Source organism: Oryx dammah, unplaced genomic scaffold, assembly GCF_014754425.2.
Source record: "Oryx dammah isolate SB20612 unplaced genomic scaffold, SCBI_Odam_1.1 HiC_scaffold_28, whole genome shotgun sequence".
Lineage (NCBI taxonomy): Eukaryota > Metazoa > Chordata > Mammalia > Artiodactyla > Bovidae > Oryx > Oryx dammah.
Genome location: NW_024070212.1, coordinates 19,884,566 through 19,910,561, shown reverse-complemented (window position 1 = coordinate 19,910,561; position 25,996 = coordinate 19,884,566). Strand labels below are relative to the sequence as shown.

Here is a 25,996-nt window from a genome sequence, read left to right as displayed (position 1 = left end):
AGATAAGTTAGGGAGTGAGTCTTGGAATTCTCCTGAGCTCTGGAGATCCAGTCTCCCAGGCCAGAGAGTATCAACACTCACAAGATAAAACATACAGCATTGTGAAAGATTAACGTGACACCAGAGCTGCAGTTTGCTCAGACAGATGATGTTATCAGTTTGCAGCCTGGGATTATAAGCAGGAACCCCCAAACTGCAATTTCGAAGTCTCACCCGTGGAGTGGAGACTGCCTAGGACCTTTTCCCAATTGGGGGTTTCAGATTGCTGCTATTACATGGGACTTCCCAGTGCTGTTTGAGTCTGGATGTTGGTAAAAACCCAATTTGGTTATGTATCTGCTGTTTTGTTTCTCTTTCCTTTTAATGATTGTTTACTGAAAGTAAGTTAGATAATTATCTATTAAGTACTGAACTGTTTGTGTATGACAAGTGGTTTCTTTTGTTAACAAATCCTTCGAATCTGAGATGAAAGTTTAAATTTTGGGCAAAACACAGATTCTTTTACCACTGCACCACTTTGTATCTATCTTTTATAGCATATTTCTTTTTAAAATTTTATTACATGTAATTTGGTATATATGTTATATTCCTTTGTTAGTTGAGCCTTTTCTGATTCATTTATTTCATCTCTCTCTTATCACCTGATTTCTGATTTCTCAGTAAAGACATTCAATAATGAAATTAGATGGATGAATAAACAGCAAGTATTCTAAGCCTTAAAGAAATTTTTCTAGAACTTAGACTTAGCAATACATTTTACTGGCACGTGGCCCCCTTCTGGTATCTCATATCTTCCTCTTAGAATCTTTTCTTATTCTTGCAGGAATACAATTCCAGAAATTCTTTCAGGGAGGGCCTGAAAAGTCAATCCACACTTAGATGGTAGTTTCGTTGGATATAGATATTTAGTTTCAAAATTATTTTCCCTAGATTTTAAAAAATACCAATTCATTGTCTTTTTATACCCAAAGTTGTCCAAATGAGAAGTCTGACATAACCTGATTTCTATTTCTTTGCAAAGAATTTTCTGTTTCTAGAATTTTCTCAACTCTTGTGTTTTGACAGTTTATCACCCTGTCTATAGATATAGATACTTTTAATTCATCTCTGTATACTCTGCATTTAATGGAAAACTTGCAGTCTGAAGATAAAAATTCTGTGAAAGTCTCCTTTTCTTTACTCAGGACCACCATGTACGACACTTGGGTTGTGCACTGCACTCTACTCACACACTGTGCAATGGCGTATTCAGAAGATTTTAAGGCTACATTATCCTACACTGTGACTTTGACATCTCTGTGCTGCTGTTGGGCCCTGCTACATGGTATCTGACAACTCAATCTAAAAGACTCAGTCAGGCTTGTAATCCATGTACATACTACTATTTTCTCCTGTCAGAAAAAAACAGCCACAGCTGTTTTGCTTTGTTTTAGTCTTATAATAGTTGGGACTTTACTATTTCCCATTATAAATGATTTACATGCACTAATCCAGAAAGATTTATCTATTATGCCCCTTCCAGCCTAAACAGATTCCACAATCATAAATACCATGAAGTTCCTTTAGCCAAATGAAAAGATTTCTTACTTTTTTTCTCTAGTCTAAGAATTGAAATTCAAATTCTGCCTTGGTTAGCTTTCCTGCTAATTCTAAAATTGTGTTCTCTAGGCATACTCGTTTCTGAAAAAAATTGATTTAAGAATAATTTCTGTCACCCAGTTCCTTGATATTAATGTGAAAAAATCATGAAAATAAAAATGCAAACATTTACGAGGAAAAAGCACCTACAAAACAGCTTGCATCAGCAAAATCATTCTTACTTGATTTTCATGTTGCAGCAGGGAGAAAAGTGAAAAACCTATGAAAACAAGGATATGCTCCCTTGCTGGAAGTAGTCTTATGGTTGATATACATACAAGTTAATCAGTATGACTTTCTTCTGCTCATTATTCTCCATGTTACAATAGGGAGCGTAAGTGGACATGCTAAACTAGATGAAATCTACATCTCCAGAAAGAAATTCGAGTGGTTTAAGGCCCAACGCTAGAGTTGGAAATTTTGTTAAGAACACTGAACAACCTTTGCCCTGGGTTGTGGTATGTCTGAACTCTGTTTCACATTCCCTCTTGGACTAAAGAGTTTTCCTTCCATGCATTTGAAAACGATAATCCCACTAACTGGAAACAGTCCTACACAAATCTCCAAAATCATTGCCAAAAACAACAAAAAATAAAGCTGATAGCTTTAGGTATTTTGTCTTCCCCTCAATGTTAAAAACACTGATTAAAAAAAGCATGATAAGGATTTTCCCCTACCTTCTGGCAATTTAAAATTATTGCCTTTGATCCTGTAAAACAACAGAGAGAAATTGTTCTTTATTTCATTTCACAAATCTGCATCCTCCATTTTTTTGCCACAGGAATTCCTTCTGGGTACCTTGTGCTCCCGCAGTCCTAAGACCAGTTATCATCTTGATCTGGGTCCTCTGAGGGAAAGTGGTAAAGAACTGCTGCTGCTGCTAAGTCGCTTCAGTCGTGTCCAACTCTGTGCGACCCCATAGACGGCAGCCCACCAGGCTCCCCCGTCCCTGGGATTCTCCAGGCAAGAACACTGGAGTGGGTTGCCATTTCCTTCTCCAATGTATGAAAGTGGAAAGTGAAAGGGAAGTCGCTCAGTCGTGTCCGACTCTTAGCGACCCCATGGACTGCAGCCTACCAGGCTCCTCCGTCCATGGGACTTTCCAGGCAAGAGTACTGGAGTGGGGTGCCATCGCCTTCCCCGGTAAAGAACTGCTCAAGTTCAATTAGTTCTGCTTCGCTCTTTGTTTCTGGCTTTGGCCATTCAAAGCAAAGTTCCTTGGATTGGTTGATAATGATACTCTAGATTCTCATGCTGCCATTTAGTGAAACCACCTGAAATATTTATTGTATAATGAGCTCTCAGTCAAAGAAAAGAAATATTGAGGTTGGGACTATCATCTTGTTTGCCACTCCTCGGACCGCAGTTTGAATAAGAAAGTCTTGCTTATATTCTTGGGGAAACTGGGTTCGGAATAGGTGACAGGAACAGGAGCTTCATCTTGAAAATGAAGAGAAGAAACACGTTAGATACTTTAACAAGCAGAAGTGAAGAACTCAGAAGTCATCAACCTGACTCCACCAAGCCAATTTTTGAATTTCTAATTAAACACTTCCCAATTATTCATACATTCTCCTTTCAGTTATAAGGTTTGTCCTTCTCTGTGCTACCTGATAGCATGCCCTAGATCATTTCTATTCATTTGGTTTGTTCTTGTGTTAAATCCTCCAAATTCAGAGATTTCAACTCAGAAATAAGAAATAGGAAAGAAGTATTGAGGGTATTTCATTTTTTTCTGAAAGTACTGATGGGAAGTTTTACAGACATCATCTGATTTTTCTTTTTAAAGGTATGTGTCAAAGATTATATCGGTCTTTATACAGCACTAGTAACAGACATTAGAAATAAGGTCTTCTGTTATGTCACTCTTTTTTTTTTTTTTCCCTATTGAGACACATAACAGATAGTTGAAGATTCTACAGAATCATAGGCCCAACAAGTAAACTGTGCCACAGCCTTCTTGGATGTTTTTAAAATAAAGAAGTTCTTATGCAAGATGCTTAGGGAGTTGACTGGCAAGTCTCTAGGAATCTCTTAAAGCACAGCTTGTTGGGAAATAAATGTGCTCTGGAGGTACAGGAGTGCCCATGCAAGTGCCTTGCCTACCACAACAATAATGGGAGAAACACTGATCAAGTGTCTGCCATGTTCCAGCTGCTGCAGTATATGTATTAAGTACATTATCTAATTTAATCTTCACAAGAAGCCTCGAAGGTACGTTCCATTATCTTTCTCATTTCACAGAAGAAGAAATTGAGGTTCAGAGGAGCAAAGAAACTTTCCTAAGGTCATTGAGCTCTTAGGTGGGAAGCTGGGACTCAAAGCTAATGCCCATCACTACTACAGTACACTGCCTTTCAGCCGGTGTCTTGACTTTTATAACTGGTTTGCTATAAGGGGTTCATCGCCAGAGACCATGGCGTGGACTCTGACATAATGTATATTTGGTCTCTTTCGCCAGTTACTGACACAGAGTTCCTAAAACTCTTTGTGATAGTGGTGCTAAGAACATCTTTTGTTCTAATATTTGGTCTTTGGTCCCAATTCGTAACACAGAGCTCCCAAACCCCTTGGGATTTTCTGGGTAATAGGAGCCTATTTTGTTCTAATGAGATGACTCTTCATGGACTCCTGGGTAGCTTCAGGAAAGGGGCTGGTCACCAGAAAGCCTGGGTATAGATTAGAAGATTGAAACTGTTAACCCTACATCCTCCAGGGAAGAGAGAGGGACTGGAGACTGAATTAATAATCCATCATGCTTACCTGATGAAACTGCCATAAAAATCCCTAAACTATGAGATTCAGAGAGCTTCTGGGTCAGTGTACATACCCACATGCCAGGAAGCCATGTGGATACCCCAGGTACACAGGGACAGAAGCTCCTGCACTCAGGACACTTCCAGATCTTGTCCTGTGTACGTCTTCATCTGGCTGGTAGTCTGGATCCTTTATTATATATCCTTTATAATGGTAAACATGTTTGCCTGAGTTCTGTAAACTGTTAGAGCAAATTATTGAAACAGAGGAAGGGGCTGTGGGAACTCCTGATTTGTAGCCAAGACTGACAGGGGTCTACTACTTGTGATTGGCATCTAAAGGTGGTGTGTGTGTTGAGGGTGGGGGGTGGGGTAATCTCCTTGGCTGAGCCCTTAATGTGTGGGGGCTCTGAGCTAACCCCATGTAGTGTCAAAATTGCTTGATATGGAAAGCCCACACACTTGGTACCAGAAGGATTGAAAGTAAGTAAGTAGAGGAAACAAAAGTTTTCCTTTTATGCTCTTATGGCTTCTGAGTTAACTGTAGATAAGTATCCTTAAATGCCTGACAATGAACATTATAAATCTTCTAAAGTGATTTCTGGACCATGGTGGCTGGAACTTCACCTAGACTTTCACTCTGTATTGTGCCATTCCTCATTCAGAGGGCAAAAGATTCTGAAAATAATTTTTGTTAAATCCAACTCTTAAGACTTCTGCACCTTATAAATGCAATTCCTCTGCCCTCCCTTCTCAACTACTCTTTCCCTCATCAATCCATTCATCCCATCAATATTTACGAGTGCCCACTCTATTCCAGATATAGCTTGAGCAGATAGGGATAACAGTGGCAGTGGCCACAGGACTGGAAAGGTCTGTTTTCATTCCAATCCCAAAGAAAGGCAATGATAAAGAATGTTCAAACTACCCCAACAAGCTGGGGTAATTTGACACTAATCACACGCTAACAAAGTAATGCTGAAAATTCTCCAAGCCAGGCTCCAACAGAACCAAGAACTTCCAGATGTTCACGCTGGATTTAGAAAAGGCAGAGGAACCAGAGATTAAATTGCCCACATCCACTGGATCATCGAAAAAGCAAGAGAATTCCAGAAAAAACATCTACTTCTGCTTTATTGACTATGCCAAAGCCTTTGACTGTGCGGATTACAACAAACTGTGGAAAATTCTGAAAGAGATGGGAATACCAGACCACCTGACCTGCCTCCTGAGAAATCTGTATGCAGTACAAGCAGCAGCAGTTAGAACAGGACATGGAACAACACACTGGTTCCAAATTGGGAAAGGAACAGGTCAAGGCTGTATACTGTCACCCTGCTTATTTAACTTATATGCAGAGTACATCATGTGAAAAGCCCGGCTGGATGAAGCACAAGCTGGAAGCAAGATTGCCGGGAGAAATATCAATAACCTCAGATATGCAGAGGATACCACCCTTATGGCTGAAAGTGAAGAGGAACTGAAGAACCTTTTGATGAAAGTGAAAAAGGAGAGTTGAAAAAGTTGGCTTAAAACTCAACATTCAGAAAACTAAGATCATGGCATCCAGTCCCATCACTTCATGGCAAATAGATGAAAAACAGTGGAAACAGTGGGAAACTTTATTTTTCTGGGCTCCAAAATCACTGCAGATGGTGACTGCAGCCATGAAATTAAAAGACGCTTGCTCCTTAAAAGCCGTGACCAACCTACACAGCATATTAAAAAGCAGAGACATTACTTTGTCCACAAAGGTCTGTCTAGTCAAAGCTATGGTTTTTCCAGTAGTCACGTATGGATGTGAGAGTTTGACTGTAAAGAAAGCTGAGCACTGAAGAACTGATGCTTTTGAACTGTGGTGATGGAGATGACTCTTGAGAGTCCCTTGGACTGCAAGGAGATCCAACCAGTCCATCCTAAAGGAAATCAGTCCTGAATATTCATTGGAAGAACTGATACTGAAGCTGAAACTCCAATATTTTGGCCACCTGATGTGAAGAACTGACTCACTGGAAAAGACCCTGATGCTGGGAAAGATTGAAGGCAGGAGGAGAAGCAGAGAACAGAGGATGAGATGGTTGGATGGCATCTCCAAGCCTGGTGTGCTGCAGTCCATGGGGTTGCAAAGAGTCAGACACAACTGCATGACTGAACTCAACTGATAGGGATAGAGCAGTGACTAAAACAAAATACCTCCATTCATAGGACTTACTCTGAGAAGGTAGCAGGATAGTCAGACAACGTATTGGTCACAAAGCAGCCTAAATTATTGTACCAAATATTTTAAAAAATGATAGCTTATTTAAACAAGATACAGATTTATTCATCTCTCATGTGATAGTCCAGGGCTAGTAGCAAAGTTCTGCCATTCTCATCACATGGCTTCCATTTCTGGGCCCAGAGTGATTGACGTAGTTCCTGCCATCATGTCTGCAACCCAGCCAGAGGAAAGGGTAAAAGGGCAAGGGCAGCACATATTTATTCGTTTTTAGGGCACAGACTAGAAATAATATGTATCACTTTTATTCATATCTCATTGGCTCAGAACTTTGTCTTATGGGCAAACCCAGATGTAAAAAAGCTGGTAAAATAGCCTTTAATTAAGAAGCTATGCACCCATAAAGCAGGGAGTGAAAGTAAGCAGGGAAGTATAGCTTTTATGGGTAATGGTCTCTGATTCAATAATAAGTAAATATATTAATATTCAGATGGTACATGGAAGGAAATTTAGCACATTTTTTCATCTCTGGAATGCGACTTCCACCTCCTTCCTTGTTTGAAACACTGGAAAAGCAGTACATCAAGCCAGGCTAAAAAAACTTTAACCTCATCATTTTGGTCACAAAGACACATTCATCAGCTGAAGGGAAGGTATCAAGTGCAGTACTTTATCTCCTCTTTTAGGATTTTTAAATCTCTAACAGTCATTTTAACTGGGTCAGTAATTATCAAGAGCAATTAAAAAGCATCCAGGTTAAAGGAGCAAGGAAAAAAAAAAAAAGGAAAAAGTAGAGAAAAAAAAAAAATCTCATGGGAGCACCTGAATCTACCATCCTTGCATCATTTTCTAGTGTTCTACAGTCTGGGCAACAAACTTTGAGGAGCTATTTTCTTTCAGGCACTGGGATAGCCCTTGTGGTAGAAGACAAGTAGTATTAAAAAATGATAGATCCTACCCTCTAGCAGAAGACAAACACATGAAAATGTAAAAGCAATGAAAAAAATTTAAGGACAACACTACAACAGTTCACAAAGCTACACAGTTAATTGTAAATCCACTGTGCAAGGAACAGAGCCTTAAGAGTCAAAAGGAAGAAAACCTCCCCGTGAAATAAAATAGGATGGGGAGGCTTCACAGAGTGAGATCTAAATAAGAGTTTAAAGAACTGGTATAATGACAGGTTTGTGTAGTCTAGAGAATGACAAAGCACTTACTACAACTTAAAAGAGTGATACCACAAAAGCAAAAATGAAGAAAAATTTAAGATGCATTAAGTGAAGAAGAACTAAAGAGCCTCTTGATGAAAGTGAAAGAGGAGAGTGAAAAAGTTGGCTTAAAGCTCAACATTCAGAAAACTAAGATCATGGCATCCAGTCCCATCACTTCATGGCAAATAGATGGGGAAACGGTGGAAAACAGTGTCAGACTTTATTTTTCTGGGCTCCAAAATCACTGCAGATGGTGATTACAGCCATGAAATTAAAAGACACTTACTCCTTGGAAAGAAAGTTATGACCAACCTACACAGCATATTAAAAAGCAGACACATTACTTTGTCCATAAAGGTCCTTCTAATCAAAGCTATGGTTTTCCAGTGGTCATGTATGGATGTGAGAGTTGGACTATAAAGAAAGCTGAGTGCCGAAGAATTGATGTTTTTGAACTGTGGTGTTGGAGAAGACTCTTGAGAGTCCCTTGGACTGCAAGATCCAACCAGTCCATCCTAAAGGAGATCAGTCCTGGGTGTTCATTGGAAGGACCAATGCTGAAGCTGAAACTCCAACACTTTGGCCACCTGATGCGAAGAGCTGACTGATTTGAAAAGACCTTGATGCTGGGAAAGATTGATGGCAGGAGGAGGAGGAGACAACAGAGGATGAGATGGTTGGATGGCATCACTGACTCAATGGACATAGGTTTGGGTGGACTGTGGGAGTTGGCGATGGACAGGGAAGCCTGGCGTGCTGCGGTTCATGGGGTTGCAAAGAGTTGGACACAACTGAGCAACTGAACTGAACTGAAAGGATAGTGAGTAGAACATTTTACCTAAGGTGGAGGACTGGGGGAAACAAGTAATTGAAGAAGGTACCTTTTGGCAAGATGATAGAAGGCCTTTAGTTTCAGAGTAAGGAATTGAGGTTTAACTTTTAGTCACTGGATAAATGATGGCTTGGATAAATGATGGCTTTTGATTAGGTGAGCCAACTGCCAACACTTTAACAACTTCAAAAGACCATAAGAAACATGGTCCTTAGTGTTCAGGGATGAGAGCCCCTGAACTTTAGAATTCTAGTTGAGGAGAAGAAAGATATACTATCTGATGGCTTGTTTGGGTAGAAGATAGGCCACCCTGGTCTTTAAACATACAGTGACTTTTCCTACCATAATATGTATTGTATAATGATTTTTTTTCTTTCAACTGAAAATTTTAGATTCTCAGTTGAGTCATCTTTCCCTGGCCTCTTCGTCTGATAGCCTCTGGGGAAAGATGACTCACTGAGAATCTTTATTTCCACGTGAAAGAGAGAAATCACATACAGCCCACTTTATTCAACTTTTAATTAGATGTAAATTTGAACTCCTACATTATAAATTAATAAAATTCATTTTAAGCACAGTCATGTAAATTCTCCCGTTTGATTAATATCAAAACTTGACTGTCAAGTGAATTGGAAAGTAAGATTTTGTCCTTTTGCCTCAAGGGTATATTTTATTTGGTAAAATATCCAGCCTTTTTCAGGATTAGTCTTGAGTTTTGCAAATTTTGAGAGAGCCTTAGAAATTCATCCCACGTTAACTGTGCCCTTTTATATATCATGCCCCCAAAATCTATTAAAAAAAGACACCCGAGAATACTAAAATCCACCTCCCCAGTCCCCACCCCCAACCTGACTTTATCAGGGAACTTCAGGACAGGCACCTGGATGTTGTTTAGCAGGCTGGTAAGTGGTTGTTGTAAACAGGGAAGTTTGTTACAAAACTAAGACAAGGTGCTTGCCCTGGAGGAGATTATTTTCCTGTGGAAGAGTGTAGACAATCACAGTAAATTATGTACTGCTCAGTTTTCACCAAAAGCACAGGACAGGGGAAAATGTTTGACCTAAATGAGAACTAAATCCTAAAAGGGGCGGGGGGCGGGAAATCCCTGAAAGAAAGAAGTCTTTGGGCACTGGGTCTGTCAACCTTATCACAAGGATCAACGTTATGCACCAAAGAGACAACTCTTAGTTGTGGGGCTGTAAGCTGTCCTATACATTGTAGGATGTACCCACTAAATGCCAGTAGCACCCCCTCCCAAGTGATGACAATCAAAAATGTCTCCAGATATTGCCAAATGTCCCATGGTTGGGGGCCTGGGGGAGGGAGGGTAAATTATCTGGTTGAAGGTCACTGGGCTAAAAAGAAGTTAGGGGAGGATTGCTAGGTTGGGATTTGCTGACAGGCCAACATACTAAAGCACCTGGCTATGTTGGTAAAAGCTTGTGACACATACCCAGAGGTGTACGTTTAAAAAAAGACTAAGATATTAGTAAACAGCGGGGACTGGGGAACTCAAGGCTCTCTACCTGTACGTTGAGAGTAAATCCCAGCTCGTTTACTAGATAAAAGAACAAATGAATTTAGTAGGTTAGCTCCCCCTCCCCCATGTACCTAAACTCCACTGAGACTCAGACTAGGCAGGTAGGGACCATCTTGAACACCCTATTACCAGCAAGACATTTACCATTAGGTGGCACCACTGGATCATGGGACGTTTCGAATTTTAACTACTTACCATTGTCCCGACATAGCCCCACAAGTAAGTGCGATCCTAATTACGGACCCACCCAACGCATTTAATTAAGTGTTTACAGCCACTTTCTCTGGTAACGTAAGTGGCTCTGAAAAGAGCCTTTGTGTATAACGTAGATGTTCGATTTCGTCCCTTGCGCGCCCTTACTTTGAACTGGTGTACTTGGTGACCGCCTTGGTGCCCTCGGACACGGCGTGTTTGGCCAGCTCGCCAGGAAGCAGCAAGCGCACCGCCGTCTGGATCTCTCGAGAAGTAATGGTCGAGCGCTTGTTGTAATGAGCCAGACGCGACGCTTCGCCGGCAATGCGCTCGAAGATGTCATTGACGAAGGAATTCATGATGCCCATGGCCTTGGACGAGATGCCGGTATCCGGGTGTACCTGTTTCAGCACCTTATACACGTAAACGGAATAGCTCTCCTTGCGGCTGCGCTTGCGCTTCTTGCCGTCCTTCTTCTGCACTTTCGTGACAGCTTTCTTGGAACCTTTTTTAGGAGCAGGAGCGGATTTTGCTGGATCCGGCATTTTTGCAAGAAGACACACCACACGCCTCTACTAAACGATCCGGACTACCTCAAACCTAGCCACTTACACGCTATTTATAGAGCCTGTATGCAAATGAAGGCTAACAGAGTACTGCATTTTTATTGGTTAAGATACAACAGTGTCGTCATAGAGAGGCAGTCCATGTAAAAGAGGTCCTGCTCGCGCTTTCTTAGTGGTTCTTACAACAAACATCTTGTTAACCAATCAAAATGTTCTGTTTCACACTAAATTAAGTAAATATAGTTTCACCTGTTTGGGGTCTTTTGTTAAATGATTTTCACTTTTTCTCATTGACTTGTATATAGTAGAGATCTGAAGCGCGTGCTAAAGACAAGCTAACTTTCTCTTATTTTTGCATCGTTTTACTCCTCTGTAGTATTTTGGGTAAGTTTGGTTCTGGTTTTCACAACAATACCTTAGCCGCCTACCCCTCCCCCGCCTTTTTTTTTTTTTTTTTTACAGTTTGCGCCTTCTGTCTCATGCAGTTAGGAAGATGGGATCCTACGTATCTCAGGACTCTTGTCCCCATTCTTAACAGTTGAAGTACCGAGGAACTACTTGGGGACCGAGGATTCTATCTAACATCTGGCCTAATTCTAGTAACTGTAGAGGAGCTGAAACCGATTATCATTCCTACAGTTATCACATAATGACGGCCTTCTTCAGTATTCAGATTTGTGCTAACGTTTTGTACTAGCAGCTTGGTAAGCGCTAAAAACGACTGGCAGAGAATTTAGCCTCTTGCAAAGTTTTCTCAGAAATGGCTAGGTTCTCCAAAAAAAAAAAAAAAGGCTAGGTTGGAGCTCTGCATTAAGAAATCAAACCAGCTTGTAAGCGCAGTTAAAAACGACCCAGACCTTGCTTCTGGGGCTCCCTCTAGGGTCTGTCAGCTTTAATTCCATAACCTCACCACTCAACGCGTGTTAAACTCCCGTACCCGCTTTACCCGTAACACTCGTGCATTAAGAGTTCACCGACTAAAATGAAAGCTGGTACAGCTGCTTTTTAAGAAAACGTGGGTGGCTCTGAAAAGAGCCTTTAGATCGTCTATTTTTAAAAGTACGCCTTAAGCCCGCTCCCCGCGGATGCGGCGAGCCAGCTGGATGTCTTTGGGCATGATGGTCACGCGCTTGGCATGGATGGCGCACAGGTTCGTGTCTTCAAACAGCCCCACCAGGTAGGCCTCGCTCGCCTCCTGTAGCGCCATCACGGCCGAGCTCTGGAAGCGCAGGTCCGTCTTGAAGTCCTGCGCGATCTCGCGCACCAGCCGCTGGAACGGCAGCTTGCGGATCAGCAGCTCGGTCGACTTCTGGTAGCGCCGGATCTCCCGCAAGGCCACGGTGCCCGGCCGGTAACGATGCGGCTTCTTGACGCCGCCCGTGGCTGGCGCGCTCTTGCGAGCCGCCTTGGTGGCCAGCTGCTTCCGCGGCGCCTTGCCACCGGTCGACTTGCGGGCAGTCTGCTTCGTACGCGCCATAGTATCTCACAGGTTTTATTCACCGACCCCCTAGGCAGTCTCATTTATAGACATAGCCTAGTCTTGATTGGGCCAGAAAAGCGAGCAGTTTCCGAAATTGTAATCTCATTGGCTAGAATTCAATCCTATTTGGGCAGAAGATTGTAATGCTAGTCTCTTTATTTAACCTCCATTTTCCAGTCCTTTTCTATCATCTTATCACGGATTTTTTTTTTAAGCCCTTTTCTTTATATTGCTGTTAACTTTCGTAAGAACAATTTATGAAGTATTTTTGCACTCTTGGGATTTATATTTTAGCAAGTTCTTTCAAAATACAAGCACGCCCTAGGTTTCAGCCTGCATTTCCACTTACTAGTTATTATAACTCCTCGCCTATAACTAACAAATTTATTTAGTTCCTGACACTGAGCTAAGCGAGAGTTACATTACGACTGAGGTTCAACAAAACAATATGTAGTTGAAGGAACCGGAAATTAAACTTAACCTTTACCTGGTTCGGAACTACACCAAAATTGTGAGCTGATGCTTACCAACTCAGAGCCATCTGCCTCCCTCCACCCACCGACTGCGGTTTTCTCCTCAATCCATCAAAGCATAATTAGGTCCTATGGACAAAACGCTTTAAGTAAGGGAAGGTAACACTGGAAATATTAATTTCTCCCTTACAATAGTGAATAGTTTTAAATAGTCAAGTTGCTTATCAGTCATTTAACGTTAAAGGGTCAAAGCACATAAATTATTCGTTGATTACTGAGTTGCTAGCATATTTTCAATAAAGTGTTTCCTAATGCTTACAGTTTCAAATCTTTTCTATTCTTTATACAGAAATTGAAGATCTTTTGCCTTTTGTTTCCTGTGCTTTGAAGAATTTCTCTGAAAATTGCATGTAATAAAACAAAAGTTATGTAAGGCTACCAGTGCTTAAAATTGTAATAACAAATACCTTTAATGATATGCTTATTTGATTGGAACAACATCGCATATAAAAACTCAAACCTGAGAATAAAATTAGGCCCAAGAGGCTCAGAACTTAGCTCCAAGGTATGATGATCACTTTCCTGAAGTTAAAAGTGATTTTGAGAGTTTTTTCTGAACATTAAACACAAGGTAGAGACAATCTGTGATGTATGGTTGCCTTAGAAGTCACCTTTGATAACAGAATGCTGATTCATATTAGACGTCTCCTTAGGCAGCAGCAATCTCCTGCTATAGGGAGAAGATCTAAAATGTCAGTGAGAAAGTGTTGGTGATATGAACAACTGTTACCATCTCCTGTGGTTATTTTTGTAATAACTTCTTGTAGATACAGAGCACCGCTCAGTATTTTAAAATTTTCTATGTATATTATTTAATTCCAACTCTGTGAAATAGATGTTATTTAACTCATTGTACAGATAAAGAAACTGAGTCTCAGATGTTATGGCTCATCCTGGATAAGTAACAAGGCCTACATAATATTCTAAAGCACAAGAATGAAATTACAATGGATCTCCAGTTTCTTCAGGCTTGGGGTATATTTTAAAGCACTAAAGAATTTTCCCAACATACAATCGAATTACTCAACTCAGTTGTTCCCATCAGAAGAAACTACCCCACAGCAGGTGTCTGGGTTACAGCCCAAAGCTGTCCACCCAAGTGTCACGTTTCTTTGAAAAAAAGATTTTTTTACTTTGTTTTGATGTATCCACTCTTGGCCAAGCTGTATGGGATGTGCTCATTTAAACAAGAAAAAGATTCTCAAGCTGTTTATATAGAATCCAACAGTAATGGGACTTGTATTACCTTTATCAGCCAAAATTGGCACTTGCCACAGGGGCTTGCTGTCTTCCTCTACAAGGATTAAGTCATGGGCTGCTGCAGCTGCTGACCTCCAACACTCCTTGAAGGAGTTCAGGGTGGAAAGCAGAAATTAGGCACTCTGTGCTCCGGAAAACTGGCAGGATGGGTCTTTAGATAGTTAGATGTTCTCAGGAGCTGATTTCATGAGCCCAGTTCTTACAGATATAAGAAAATACAGATATAAGATATCTAGAAAAACACTAAAATCCTTCATGGTGATAATTGTTTCTCTTGACTAGCAGAAGTCTCATAACGCCAGCAGAAACTTCTATAAAAAATATGCGCTTGAAAAAAAAAAAGTGCTTGATTGTATGTGCTCCTTTTGCCAAAATCAAGTATATATTGTCTTTTCCCTCTGCCTCTTTGGAAGTTTCTCAGAGCTATCAAAAGTGCTGTCTCCCAGGCTGCAGTCCTCATATTGCCCCAAATAAAACTTAAGTCACAACTCTCATGTTGTGCTTTTTTTTTTTAAGTTGGTATCTTTATAACAGAGAATGAGAAAATTCCGAGAGTCTTCCTCTGGCTTAATAAAGAAGCTGAATAAGAATTTCTACTTCTCAGAAAACAGTGATGCCAACTTAAATGTTAACTCTGAGACAACAAATCAAATAAGATAATCAGAATCGTATATTATTAAGGGTCATAAGTAACATTTCTCTGAATATAACAATCTGTAATATATAGTCACCTTAGAAGTCATCTTTAATATATATGATTGTCTTAGATGTCACCTTTAATAAGAGAATTCTGATTTAGTTCAATTTCACCTAGTCTCCACATTGGACAATAGAGTAATAATCCTGTCAATGTTCTCAATATACCACTTTATCAAAAGCAAGTTTATAACAGAAGAATCTGTGCTTTGCTACAGCTGTGAAGAAGAGGCAATCTTTTTCTCTTTTAATATTTCTGAAGTTTCTTTCATTAGAAATAACAAAAATCTGCAGTTTTAAGACTGAGCACTAAAATTTCATTATTTAGTATTGAGTGGGGGAAGAAAACAGGCATGAGAAGCTTAAATTTTACCATAGGAAATAAGCAGGCAAAACATGTAATATTTTGTGTGTGCATGTGTTTGTTTTTAATACAAAAGTAATGAACTAAATTATAAGTTCTAGGAAGACAGTTTGTGTCTTGTTTTTTACTTCAAGTACCCCCAAGGTTTCAAGTATCGCAATTTTGAGACTAAATCTTCAGCCTGTGGGTTTCAGGCCACATGCCTCCTTCTTTTCATTTTGAATGGCTTCATCCCTGGACCAAATGGAGAGAAGGCAAAGGATTTTGAGTTTCCTTTCTTACTCCATTCTGAGCTAAACTCATTCCCCCAACACTCTACTTATTGGATAAACGCTTCCCCTTTCCTGCCTGACCTTAATACTACTGCCTGTAAGATACAGTGAGGGATTGTGTCTGGGAGGAAAAATTTCCCTTGACCCACTTAGGGTCCCTGGCTGAGTCTGAAAATTAAACAAAGACAGATTAACAGGAAAAAAGCACACACAGGTATTTAAGTTTTATATGATGCAGGAACATTCATAAGGAAATGAAGATCCAAAGAAACAAGCCTAAGCATTTTTATGCTAGATTTAATGAAGAGCAGGTGTTGTGTAGAAATATGAGAGGTTAATGAGTATAAGGTAAGCGTACTAAACTGGGGGAACAGCAAGGCCTGTTTGTTAGGATTCTTCTGTGTGTCCCTTTGTCTTCAAAGATAAGGATGCTCTTTTTCTCTGGAATAGGGACAGCACCTCTCACAGAAGAGTTTTATGACCTCTTTCAGGTGAGAAAGTCTGGGGATGGTCATAGTGACCCTCCTGCTTCTGTCATTTTCTCAAAATTTCTTCAGCTTACTCAATATGCTGAGGTGCAGTATTTTGGAGTAGCACGTCTTGAACCCCATCAGTGGCAATATATGCCACCCCTAAAATATGTCACTTTCATATAAAGATTATTTTAAACTAGGGGACTTCTCTGGTGAAACAGATGGTAAAGAATCCACCTGCAATGCAGGAGAGCTGGATTTGATACCTGGTTCGGGAAGATCCCCTGGAGAAGGGAATGGCAACTCACTCCAGTAGAATTCTACTTCTTCTCCAGTAGGATCCACTCTAGAGAACTGCATGGACAGAGGAGCCTGGCACGGGCTACATCCAAGGGGAGACAAAGGCAGATGCTGCTGAGCAACTTCCACTTTCATTTTTCGCTTTTTAAAGTAAAGGCACTTGAAAAACAGCAGATGCAAGAAGGGCCCTCTGACAACCCCTTTTCTTCCTTAAAAAAGGAGATTAACCCCCCTGCCCCGTATGCTAGATGTCTTCCCTATACAGGAGCATGTTCCAAGACAGGGAATCCTGGAAAGCCGAGAGGAATCTACTCAAACAAGCCTTATTAAACTAGCCCATATCTTCCTAGTTACTTCTCTACCTAGTGAACTCCTGCAGTTAACTTCACATAGTTAGCTACCTTTGTCCAAACCCTTTGGTCTTCTCACATCTCTAGACTTCATCGGGTTTTTTAATTGTTTTAAAAGTTATATATAAGCTCAGGGCCTACCTAGGTCTTCATGTTCCTTTTGAAGACTCCTGTATATACATGGAAATACGAAATTACATTCTTTTTTCCCTTTGACTGGATTTATGTCAGTTTAATTCTCAGGCCCAGTCACAGAATCTAAGATGTAAAAGAAAGTTTTCCCTCTGCTATAAATTTATACAATTTCTGGCTTTCCAGTATAACATGTCCTTGTGGACTGTAGTAGGTTCAAGTAAAGTTACATACAGTATTTTAAAGCTATTCAAACAAGAATTTATTTTGCTTCATTAACCATCCTCATGAGATTTGAGCTATATATTGCAGGGATTTTAAGGGCTATAGATATTATTTTTAACATTTATTTGACTGTGTGGATCACAACAAACTGTGGAAAATTCTTCAAGAGATGGGAATACTAGACCACCTGACCTGCCTGTGAGAAATCTGTATGGAGAACAAGAAGCAACAGTTAGAACTGGACATGGAACAACAGACTGGTTCCAAATCGGGAATGGAGTATATCAAGGCTGTATATTGTCACCCTGCTGATTTAACTTACATGAAGAGTACATCATGCGAAATGCCAGGCTGGATGAAGCACAAGCTGGAAGCAAGCTGCTGGGAGAAATATCAATAACCTCAGATACCCAGATGACACCACCCTTATGGCAGAAAGCAAAGAAGAACTAAAGAGCCTCTTGATGAAAGTGAAAGAGGAGAGTGAAAAGTTGGCTTAAAACTCAACATTCAGAAAATTAAGATCATGGCATCTGGTCCCGTCACTTCATGGCAAATAGATGGGGAAACAGTGGAAACAATGGGAGACTTTATTTTTCTGGGCTCCAAAATCACTGCAGATGGTGACTGCAGCCATGAAATTAAAGGACACTTGCTCCTTGGAAGAAAAGCTATGACCAGCCTAGACAGCATATTAAAAAGCAGAGACATTACTTTACCAACAAAGGTCTTTCTAGTCAAGGCTATGGTTTTTCCAGTAGTCATGTATGGATGTGAGAGTTGGACTCTGAAGAAAGCTGAGCGCTGAAGAATTGATGCTTTTGAACTGTGGTGATGGAGAAGATTCTTGAGAGTCCCTTGTACTGCAAGGAGATCCAACCAGTCCATCCTAAAGGAAATCAGTCCTGCATATTCATTGGAAGGACTGATGCTGAAGCTGAAGCTCCAAAACTTTGGCCACCTGATTCGAAGAACTGACTCATTTGAAAAGATCCTGACGCTGAGAAAGATTGAAGGTAGGAGGAGAAGGGGACAACAGAGGATGAGACCATTGGATGGCATCACCAATGTGATGGACATGAGTTTGAGTAAACTCCAGGTGTTGATGATGGACAGAGAAGCCTGGTAGTCCATGGGGTCGCAAAGAGTCAAACACGACTGAGAGACTGAACTGAACTGCAACTTAGAAAAAAAATTCAGGCCACAGTTGTTAGCAGGACACTTAATACTTCTGGTCTGTGGGGAAAATTAGAACAGAATGCTCACAACTCAACCTACATATAGCCCGTCCAGAAAAAATAATGTATTTTTTAAACATATCCTCTTCCTCAACATTCCTTTCATTTAATTTTTGTAACAACAGTGTACATATGTTATTTCATTTAATACAGCTGCACATGGATTGCTTTCTCAATCTGAATTTACTTGCAACAGGGAAAAGGAGAATTTATTTTGGAGATAATTTTGTTTAGGTAATGAGTGATTAGTCACTTCACAGGCAGATGAAGCATGCTGAAAGTTTGTAGATACTCTCTCTGAATCTGCCTAGGGCCCTGTTCTCTCTGACATCAAAAATCATCACTTCTGTCAGCCTGGGGAAGGAGAGACATGGACCCTAGGCTGAACAGCTTCTTTCAGGAGGCTGGGCTCTTCCCAGATAAAAGACCACATATTTCTCATTCATGAAGTTAAAGAGACCTCCCTGACTACATATATGCAGAAAGGCTCCTTGGAGGTCAAAAAGGGAGGGGGCATCACCTCATAGTAATTGATGTCAACAACCCATAAGCCTCTTCACTAGAATCCATCTTGGCTAAGAGATGCATGTGAGCACATGGAAAGATCCTGAGATATACCAAATACAGACTCAGAACCAGGCAAATCGAAATGATTGGCCAAAGGAAACCTGGAAGCAACGCCCCATAAAAGTGATTCAAACCACCACGAGAGTGCTACTCTCTCTCAGCCTGCCTGTGTGTCTGTCTGCACATACTGGACTCTTTTTCCTCCTAACAAATACTGGTTTCACTATTTTCCATCTTTGTGTAAATTCTTTTCTGCAAAGCCAGAGAGCCAGGGCCTTGTCACTGACCTCTGGTTTAGTGGCTAGGCTTTGGTGCTCTTACCACCACAACCCTAGCGTCAGCCTGGCCAGGAACCAAAGCCCTGCTTCAAGCTGCTGCAGGCTGAGAGCACTTGAGATCAAACCTTGGCTTGAAGTTGTTTCATCATGTTACACTTTGGTTGTGTCTTTCTTTCCTAGTAGCGTTTGAAGCAGTCAAATGGAGAAACGGTTCATTTTATAAACAATTATTAAGCTTGTGCTAGATACTGAATAACATGTTGGTTTACAAACAAAAATAAAAACCACTGCCAGGCACTCAAAGCTGGGGGAGGGGATATATAAGATGCAAAAGATACATAAAATAATGTGATAGATTCTGTAAGAGTGGCTAAAGAGTCAGAAAAAAGCATGTGTTTCTCTGCCCTGAAGCAGCAAATGGAGAGGAAGATATTACAGGGAAGGAAAAATAATTTTCCCTCCACCCTTCTGAGTTCTCACTGAGACCTCTATAATAAAAGACAGATTAACAAGAGAAAAACAAACAAATTTATTAATAGATATACCTCAGGTTTATGTGAGAGATACACGGGAAAATGAGTAACTCCCTCAAATGGCTTAGAGTATAGACTTAAATACCATCTTAATAGGAAAGAGTGGTTAGGTAGGCCTTTAAGGGAGAGTAAATGATATTTAGGAAAGATGAATGGGCCCTTAGAATAGATGAGTGGTGTGATCGTTTGTGACGTTTGTCTGAGTGTGGTGGTGACGTCCAGTTTCCTCTCCTGTGTTGAGCCAATCTTCCCTGATTGATAGAAATCCCATTTCCATGGGATTTCCACTAAGTTCCTTTCTGAGGATCTGTCTTAGGTAGGTAAAGGAGTTCAAAGAAAGTCTATCCCTACATTAGCTGTTTTTCAAAGTATTACAGCTCAAAATAATCAATACACCAATGCCACATATTTTGAGGTAGCATGTCCAGAACTCTGTCATATTCTGAGGTGGCATATGCTACCATTCAAGATCTATTGTGAATTCCAGGGTGTTCATTTAGGCTTGTGATTTATGATAGCACCATCCAATGAGCAGAGTTGTTCAGTCACTCAGTTGTGTCTGACTCTTTGCAACACCATGGACTGTAGCCAGCCAGGCCCCTCTGTCCATGGGATTCTCCAGACATGAATACTGGAATGGGTTGGCATTTCCTTCTCCAAATGAGCAGAGAGAGAACCTCAATTTTTATAGGGTGGAAGGAGGAGAATATATTTCCTCAGCCCCCACAAGAGTCACACCTTGGAGAGTTTAAACATTTTGATTTGGAGAGATTTTGAGTTTAAAATGACTAAAGAATAACCAGGAGAATCTCTGTGCCTGGAGCCTAGAAGTTTAGATAAAGATATAGATTTAAGATTCATTAACAGAAGATAGAATTAAAGGAGAGATGAAGGAAGGCAGATAAGTTGTTTATTCTTTTCTTGTTTTTTAGGTCTGTTATGACTTATTTCCCACCAGTGACCAGGCTAATACAACATAACTTGCAAATATATTAGTTAAAATTATAATTTCTAATATTCTGGATATAAATTTTTTGCATCTTACTTAACATTGCTCCATTTAGCCATTAGCTTTTTTTTTCAAGTTTGTATGTTTTAGATATTTAAAAAATAATAATAAACATATCTCAGAAAAAAAGATAATTCTTTCTGAGGTAGAAACCACATCTCTTCCTATATTCTACAGAAGACCCTGGTAATGAATGTGCTGTCAGTAGAACCCAAATCAATTTCATAAGGAAGTTTCTGATAATGACTCTCAATATGGAGCAGATGTCGTCTTGTGTGAAACCCAATTCAGCAAACTTTGCTAGCTCCATGTGGGGGTCTCAATTTAGGCACTGAATTCTCGCTGAAAACAAGGGTCAGCTGGAGAGGATCTGTAGAAACTGAGGTACAGAAACCCCTTCAGTCTTCTTTTTGTATGTATTGCTTCTTTCTGCAGAGTTTAGGATGACAGTGCGTTGGATTCACTGACCTCCACGTTAGAAGCCTTGCAGTATAGAGACCAAGTTTCCTAGGATCTGATTTCTCCTGGTTGAGGTGAAATTCCATGCCTCATACGCACAAAATAGAGACGAGACTCGGGAATTACTGCGCGCGCTCTCTTCCCCCTCCCCACGCATGCCAGGTGCAGCTGCCCTAGGGATCGCCTCCTGGGTCTGTCAGTCTAATTGTGGAAACCGTGTCTGCTGTTTTATGTAACCGTGGTTTCGAAGCCTAGGATCTCTCTGTCGAGGTTAGGTCCGGGCGGAGCTCTCTAACTCCTGTCTCTGGATTCCATCTGCCCTTCCTCTGGTTTTTCTCCCCATTCCTTTCTTCTTAGCCTAAATCTAATGTCCTCTGGGACCTCACAGTCGGAGCGAGACAGAGGCGAAAACAGCGGCGGGATCCGGAAACGGATCCGAATTCTCCCGGGAATTCTGGCAAATAGATCTTTGAAAAGAGTAGTCCGAGAGGAGAGGGGCAAGATAGGGTAGAGGATTAAAGAATACAAAGTACTATGTATAAAATAAATAAACTAAAAGGGCATATTCTACAGCACAGATAATGTAGCCAATATTTTATAATAACTAAATGCAATCTGATTTATAAAAACATTGAATCGTTGGTACACCTGAAACTAATATAAAATTGTAAATCAACTTCAAAAATAAATTAATAAAAATGAAAGGAGAGGATCCATTAGCGGGCTCTGTGGAGGGTGGAGGAGGAGAGGGAAACAGCAGAAATGAACAGTCGAGTGGGCGGGGACAATTGGGACCGCTTCCCGCCCGCGCGTTTTCGGTTTTCAATCAGGTCCGCTGCTCTTGTATATCTGGGGGAAAAGCAGCCCTTTCTGTCTCAGAGGCTTATCCGACGAGCTCAGTCATGTCTGGAAGAGGAAAGGGCGGCAAAGGCTTAGGAAAGGGTGGCGCCAAGCGCCACCGCAAAGTCTTGAGAGATAACATCCAAGGCATCACCAAGCCCGCCATTCGGCGCCTTGCTCGGCGTGGGGGGGTCAAGCGCATTTCCGGCCTTATTTACGAGGAGACCCGAGGCGTGTTGAAAGTGTTTCTGGAAAATGTTATTCGGGACGCAGTCACCTACACGGAGCACGCCAAGCGCAAGACGGTCACTGCCATGGACGTGGTCTACGCGCTAAAGCGGCAGGGACGCACCCTGTACGGCTTCGGAGGTTGAGCTGTTGCTCCTGTGCTCTGTGTGACAATCTCAAAGGCCCTTTTTAGGGCCAACCACACGGTCATCTGAAGAGCTGGATACTTAAAAGTATGGGTAACTTTGTACCTGGCTAGAGTGGGGTCCGAAGTAGCGAATCCTAAAAGTGTCAACAGCTCAGAAGACAAGTCATTTACCAAAAGCTGCTCTTCACTTGTCTGCTTGCTTTTGGGCTCCCTATCAATTGTAATCGTTGGACCAGGCTGTGGAAAGTAGTTTGTGTGGGCTTCACTTCCCAGCTCTAGGGATCACACTGGGTGGTGGTAATTGCCATTACAATCTTCTTACTTGGGAAGGTGCAAGAGCACTAGCAAAGAAATAAACCCAGTAACCGACCATTCAAAAATGAAGCAAATAAGGGGTTGTTAGGTCAGAGGTGGGCTCATTGAGTTTTAACACATCTGGAAATTATCTGACCAGTGTATGGAAGGTATTTTTGGTGTCCTGTGCTTTTTATGCTAAAGGCCCCTCACAATTTTGCTGAGTAGTGTGTGCGTGTACAACATTCAAGGAAGAATTTACTTAAAGATTTAAGAGATTTGTCTTTGGTGATAATATTACAAAGATAAAATGCAGAAACATACGAATTTTCAATAAAAGCTGAGCAGAGTATATAACTTTAATGTGAAAGCACGTCTTCAAGAAACAGAAAATTCTGGTATGTGACTTTTCCATTAAGGCCTGTTGCAGCTTAGAGTAAGAGACTGTCAGAAACATACCATCAGTACAGAAAGCACAGTTTAATTAACAAGGCAAAAGCAAATTCTTATATATAGATAGAGATACATAGTCTTTCTCTATACACTACCACTGCTAAATTGCCCTAATTTGAATTGAAGTATTGGTCCACACCTCTTGTCCTTAAACCTAATTATAGTTTTGCAGGTATTATATTTTCAAGTAAAAGGTGTTTGTTTGTTTGTTTTATATTCCAGGCCTATAATTTTACAGCTGAATTTGGCCTGTCTGTAGCCACCACCCCCCCACCGCCCCCAAATCCTACAGAAGAAATTCTGTCAATTCCCAAAAGATATTGAGAATTGGTCTCCACACTTGGCTGCTCTCATTAGCATCAAACATTTGGTCAACTGGTTTAAAACAAGGTGCTTAGCAATGGAGATGCCAGAAAGTCAAAGCATGGGAAACCTGCCCTAAAGAGGTTATTATCAAAATGAGTGAGTGAATGTTCAGTCGCTCAGTGGTCTCCAAATCTTTGCAGCCCCCACGGACTAGGGGAGAAAAATAATACATAAAATACATACACACACAGCCCAGAAGTACATAGTGTCAAATATTTGAGATGATGCAAAATGTAAATGATGATTATTATAGGAGTCCTAACAGCAGAGGTCACTGCCTGCTGGAAAATGATCAGGCTTGGCTGTAGAGGTGGGGCTTGTATCAGGCTGTTAAGAAGGAGCAGAATGCCTGGCATCCTGATAAGATATACAGTAAAGGGGAGGGAGAGGATCAGGGAGGGAAAGGCAAGACTAACATTTGTGAAGATGTCCAAGGACAAAAGGATTCAATGTTCAAGATGTTTCATCTTCCCTTCAACTTAAAATCTCAACAGCAACTGATGACATTTCTATTTCAAACACCTCTATGATTTTTTTTTCATTTTAAAGGTAATGCAGATTGAATATATCTGATCCTCACTGAGATCCTCTGAAGGAGATTATCAAAAATTTGAAGAGAAATCAAAGAATAAAGGAAGGAGGGTGCGACATATCCATTATCTAAACTGCTGCTGCTGCTGCTGCTAAGTCACTTCAGTGTGTCCGACTCTGTGCGACCCCATAGACGACAGCCCACCAGGCTCACCCATCCCTGGGATTCTCCAGGCAAAAATACTGGAGTGGGTTGCCATTTCCTTCAATGCATGAAAGTGAAAAGTGAAAGTGAAGTCGCTCAGTCGTGTCTGACTCTTAGCAACCCCTTGGACTGCAGCCTACCAGGCTCCTCCATCTATGGGATTTCCCAAAGTGTGGTATCTAGTCTAGGAGCATCAGCTTACCTGGGAATTGCTAGAAATCCAAAATCTTGGACCCAGATTTTGCAAAACCCCAGACCTGTTGCCTGAGAAACTCTAGGAAGTGAGATCTCGTAATTTGTATTTTAACAAACCCTCCAGTTGATTCTGAAACACATTAAAGTTTGAGAACAACTGGTTAAATAACAGTTTTTCTTTAGATCAAACAAAAATATTTAGAATCTGAGTATATGTTGCCCTAATTTGTTTCAGTTCAGTTCAGTTCAGTCACTCAGTCGTGTCCGACTCTTTGCGACCCCATGATTCGAAAAACGCCAGGCCTCCCTGTCCATCACCAACTCCCGCAGTTCACTCAGATTCACGTCCATCAAGTCAGTGATGCCATCCAGCCATCTCATCCTCTGTCGTCCCCTTCTCCTCCTGCCCTCAATCCCTCCCAGCATCAAAGTCTTTTCCAATGAGTCAACTCTTCGCATGAGGTGGCCAAAGTACTGGAGTTTCAGCTTTAGCATCATTCCTTCCAAAGAAATCCCAGGGCTGGTATCCTTCAGAATGGACTGGTTGGATCTCCTTGCAGTCCAAGGGACTCTCAAGAGTCTTCTCCAACACCACAGTTGAAAAGCATCAATTCTTCAGCGCTCAGCCTTCTTTACAGTCCAACTCTCACATCCATACACGACTATGTTAAATTTTGCATTCTTTGATACCAAAAAAAAAAAAAGAAAGAAAACTTTAGGTGAATGATCCTAATAAAAAATTTTTAGGACAAAATATTACAGGAGGAAAAGGTAGAATTGCTTATTTCCTTAAAGCATGGGGCAAAAAAAAAATGTATGAATAAAAAATGTAGTCAGCTTGTTTTATTAAATATCATTGGTTTGTGTTTTAACAGTACTTAATTGTGTTATCAAGGGATATATATTTTTTTATTCTTAAATTTCTTTAAGATCTTACTGTTTAACCATAAATTATACATCTTCTTTATAGTGATTTTAATAGTGATCCCTCTTCCCACCTTGTCTACTCCACTAAATACTATTAAAACAAGGCATGACTGAATCTTCTGTTAGCCATATCCAGCCTCTGAATTTTGTCAAATTACAGAGTATACATTATGCATAGTTTCATGTTAATAAATGGTTTTGTTTTTGTCATTCTTAACCATCTGTAACAGTGAGGAATATAATGCTATTCCACCTCTAATTTGGTAACAAAATAATTTCCTTTCCATTTCTACCTCCTGAGTGGCTCAAGTACTCTTTAAGCCAACCCTGGCTGTCAGCTTGTTCCTCCCATGGGTGATTCAGGACTTTCGGTACAATACATGCATATAAATGATTGTTTAGTCTGCATGCCTACTTCCATTACCATGATGATAGAGGCACTCAAGTGTCACTGGCTAATCAGACATCACACTGGACCAGTTCGAAGACTTACCTTACCTTTCCAGACTCCCAACTTCTTTGAATAGCAGCATTATCCTCCTGAAGGCTAGATGTGCCTGTAATCTTTCACAACATTCTTCCTCTGAAACATTCAACTCCAAACTTTATATTGTAGCTATTGATGTACATGTTATTTCTCTATGTGAGCCAAAAGTATAGAATTATCATTAATACAGAATATTACCA

At 40.7% G+C, this 25,996-nt stretch overlaps 3 protein-coding genes across 3 annotated transcripts; 1 reads left to right on the top strand and 2 right to left on the bottom strand.

The window, feature by feature from the left end:
- Window positions 1–2,974: 2,974 nt before the first annotated feature.
- On the bottom strand, window positions 2,975–11,107 carry LOC120855949 (histone H2B type 2-F). Its single transcript, XM_040230821.1, has 2 exons — window positions 10,556–11,107; window positions 2,975–3,078 (listed from the first exon to the last, which is right to left on the bottom strand). Exons 1-2 carry the CDS (start codon window positions 10,930–10,932, stop codon window positions 3,075–3,077), a joined length of 381 nt encoding a protein of 126 aa, XP_040086755.1. The 5' UTR covers window positions 10,933–11,107; the 3' UTR covers window positions 2,975–3,074.
- Window positions 11,108–11,739: 632 nt separating this feature from the next.
- LOC120855948 (histone H3) lies at window positions 11,740–12,436 on the bottom strand. Its single transcript, XM_040230820.1, has one exon. The coding sequence runs from the start codon at window positions 12,428–12,430 to the stop codon at window positions 12,020–12,022; it is 411 nt and encodes a 136-aa protein (XP_040086754.1). The 5' UTR covers window positions 12,431–12,436; the 3' UTR covers window positions 11,740–12,019.
- A 9,566-nt stretch (window positions 12,437–22,002) lies between these two features.
- Window positions 22,003–22,390, top strand: LOC120855947 (histone H4). Its single transcript, XM_040230819.1, has one exon. It carries the CDS (start codon window positions 22,025–22,027, stop codon window positions 22,334–22,336), a length of 312 nt encoding a protein of 103 aa, XP_040086753.1. The 5' UTR covers window positions 22,003–22,024; the 3' UTR covers window positions 22,337–22,390.
- Window positions 22,391–25,996: the final 3,606 nt, after the last annotated feature.

Coding starts and splice junctions, on each gene's coding strand:
- LOC120855949 (XM_040230821.1), bottom strand. CDS start 10,932: ATGCCGGATCCAGCAAAATCCGCTCCTGCTCCTAAAAAAGGTTCCAAG.
- LOC120855947 (XM_040230819.1), top strand. CDS start 22,025: ATGTCTGGAAGAGGAAAGGGCGGCAAAGGCTTAGGAAAGGGTGGCGCC.
- LOC120855948 (XM_040230820.1), bottom strand. CDS start 12,430: ATGGCGCGTACGAAGCAGACTGCCCGCAAGTCGACCGGTGGCAAGGCG.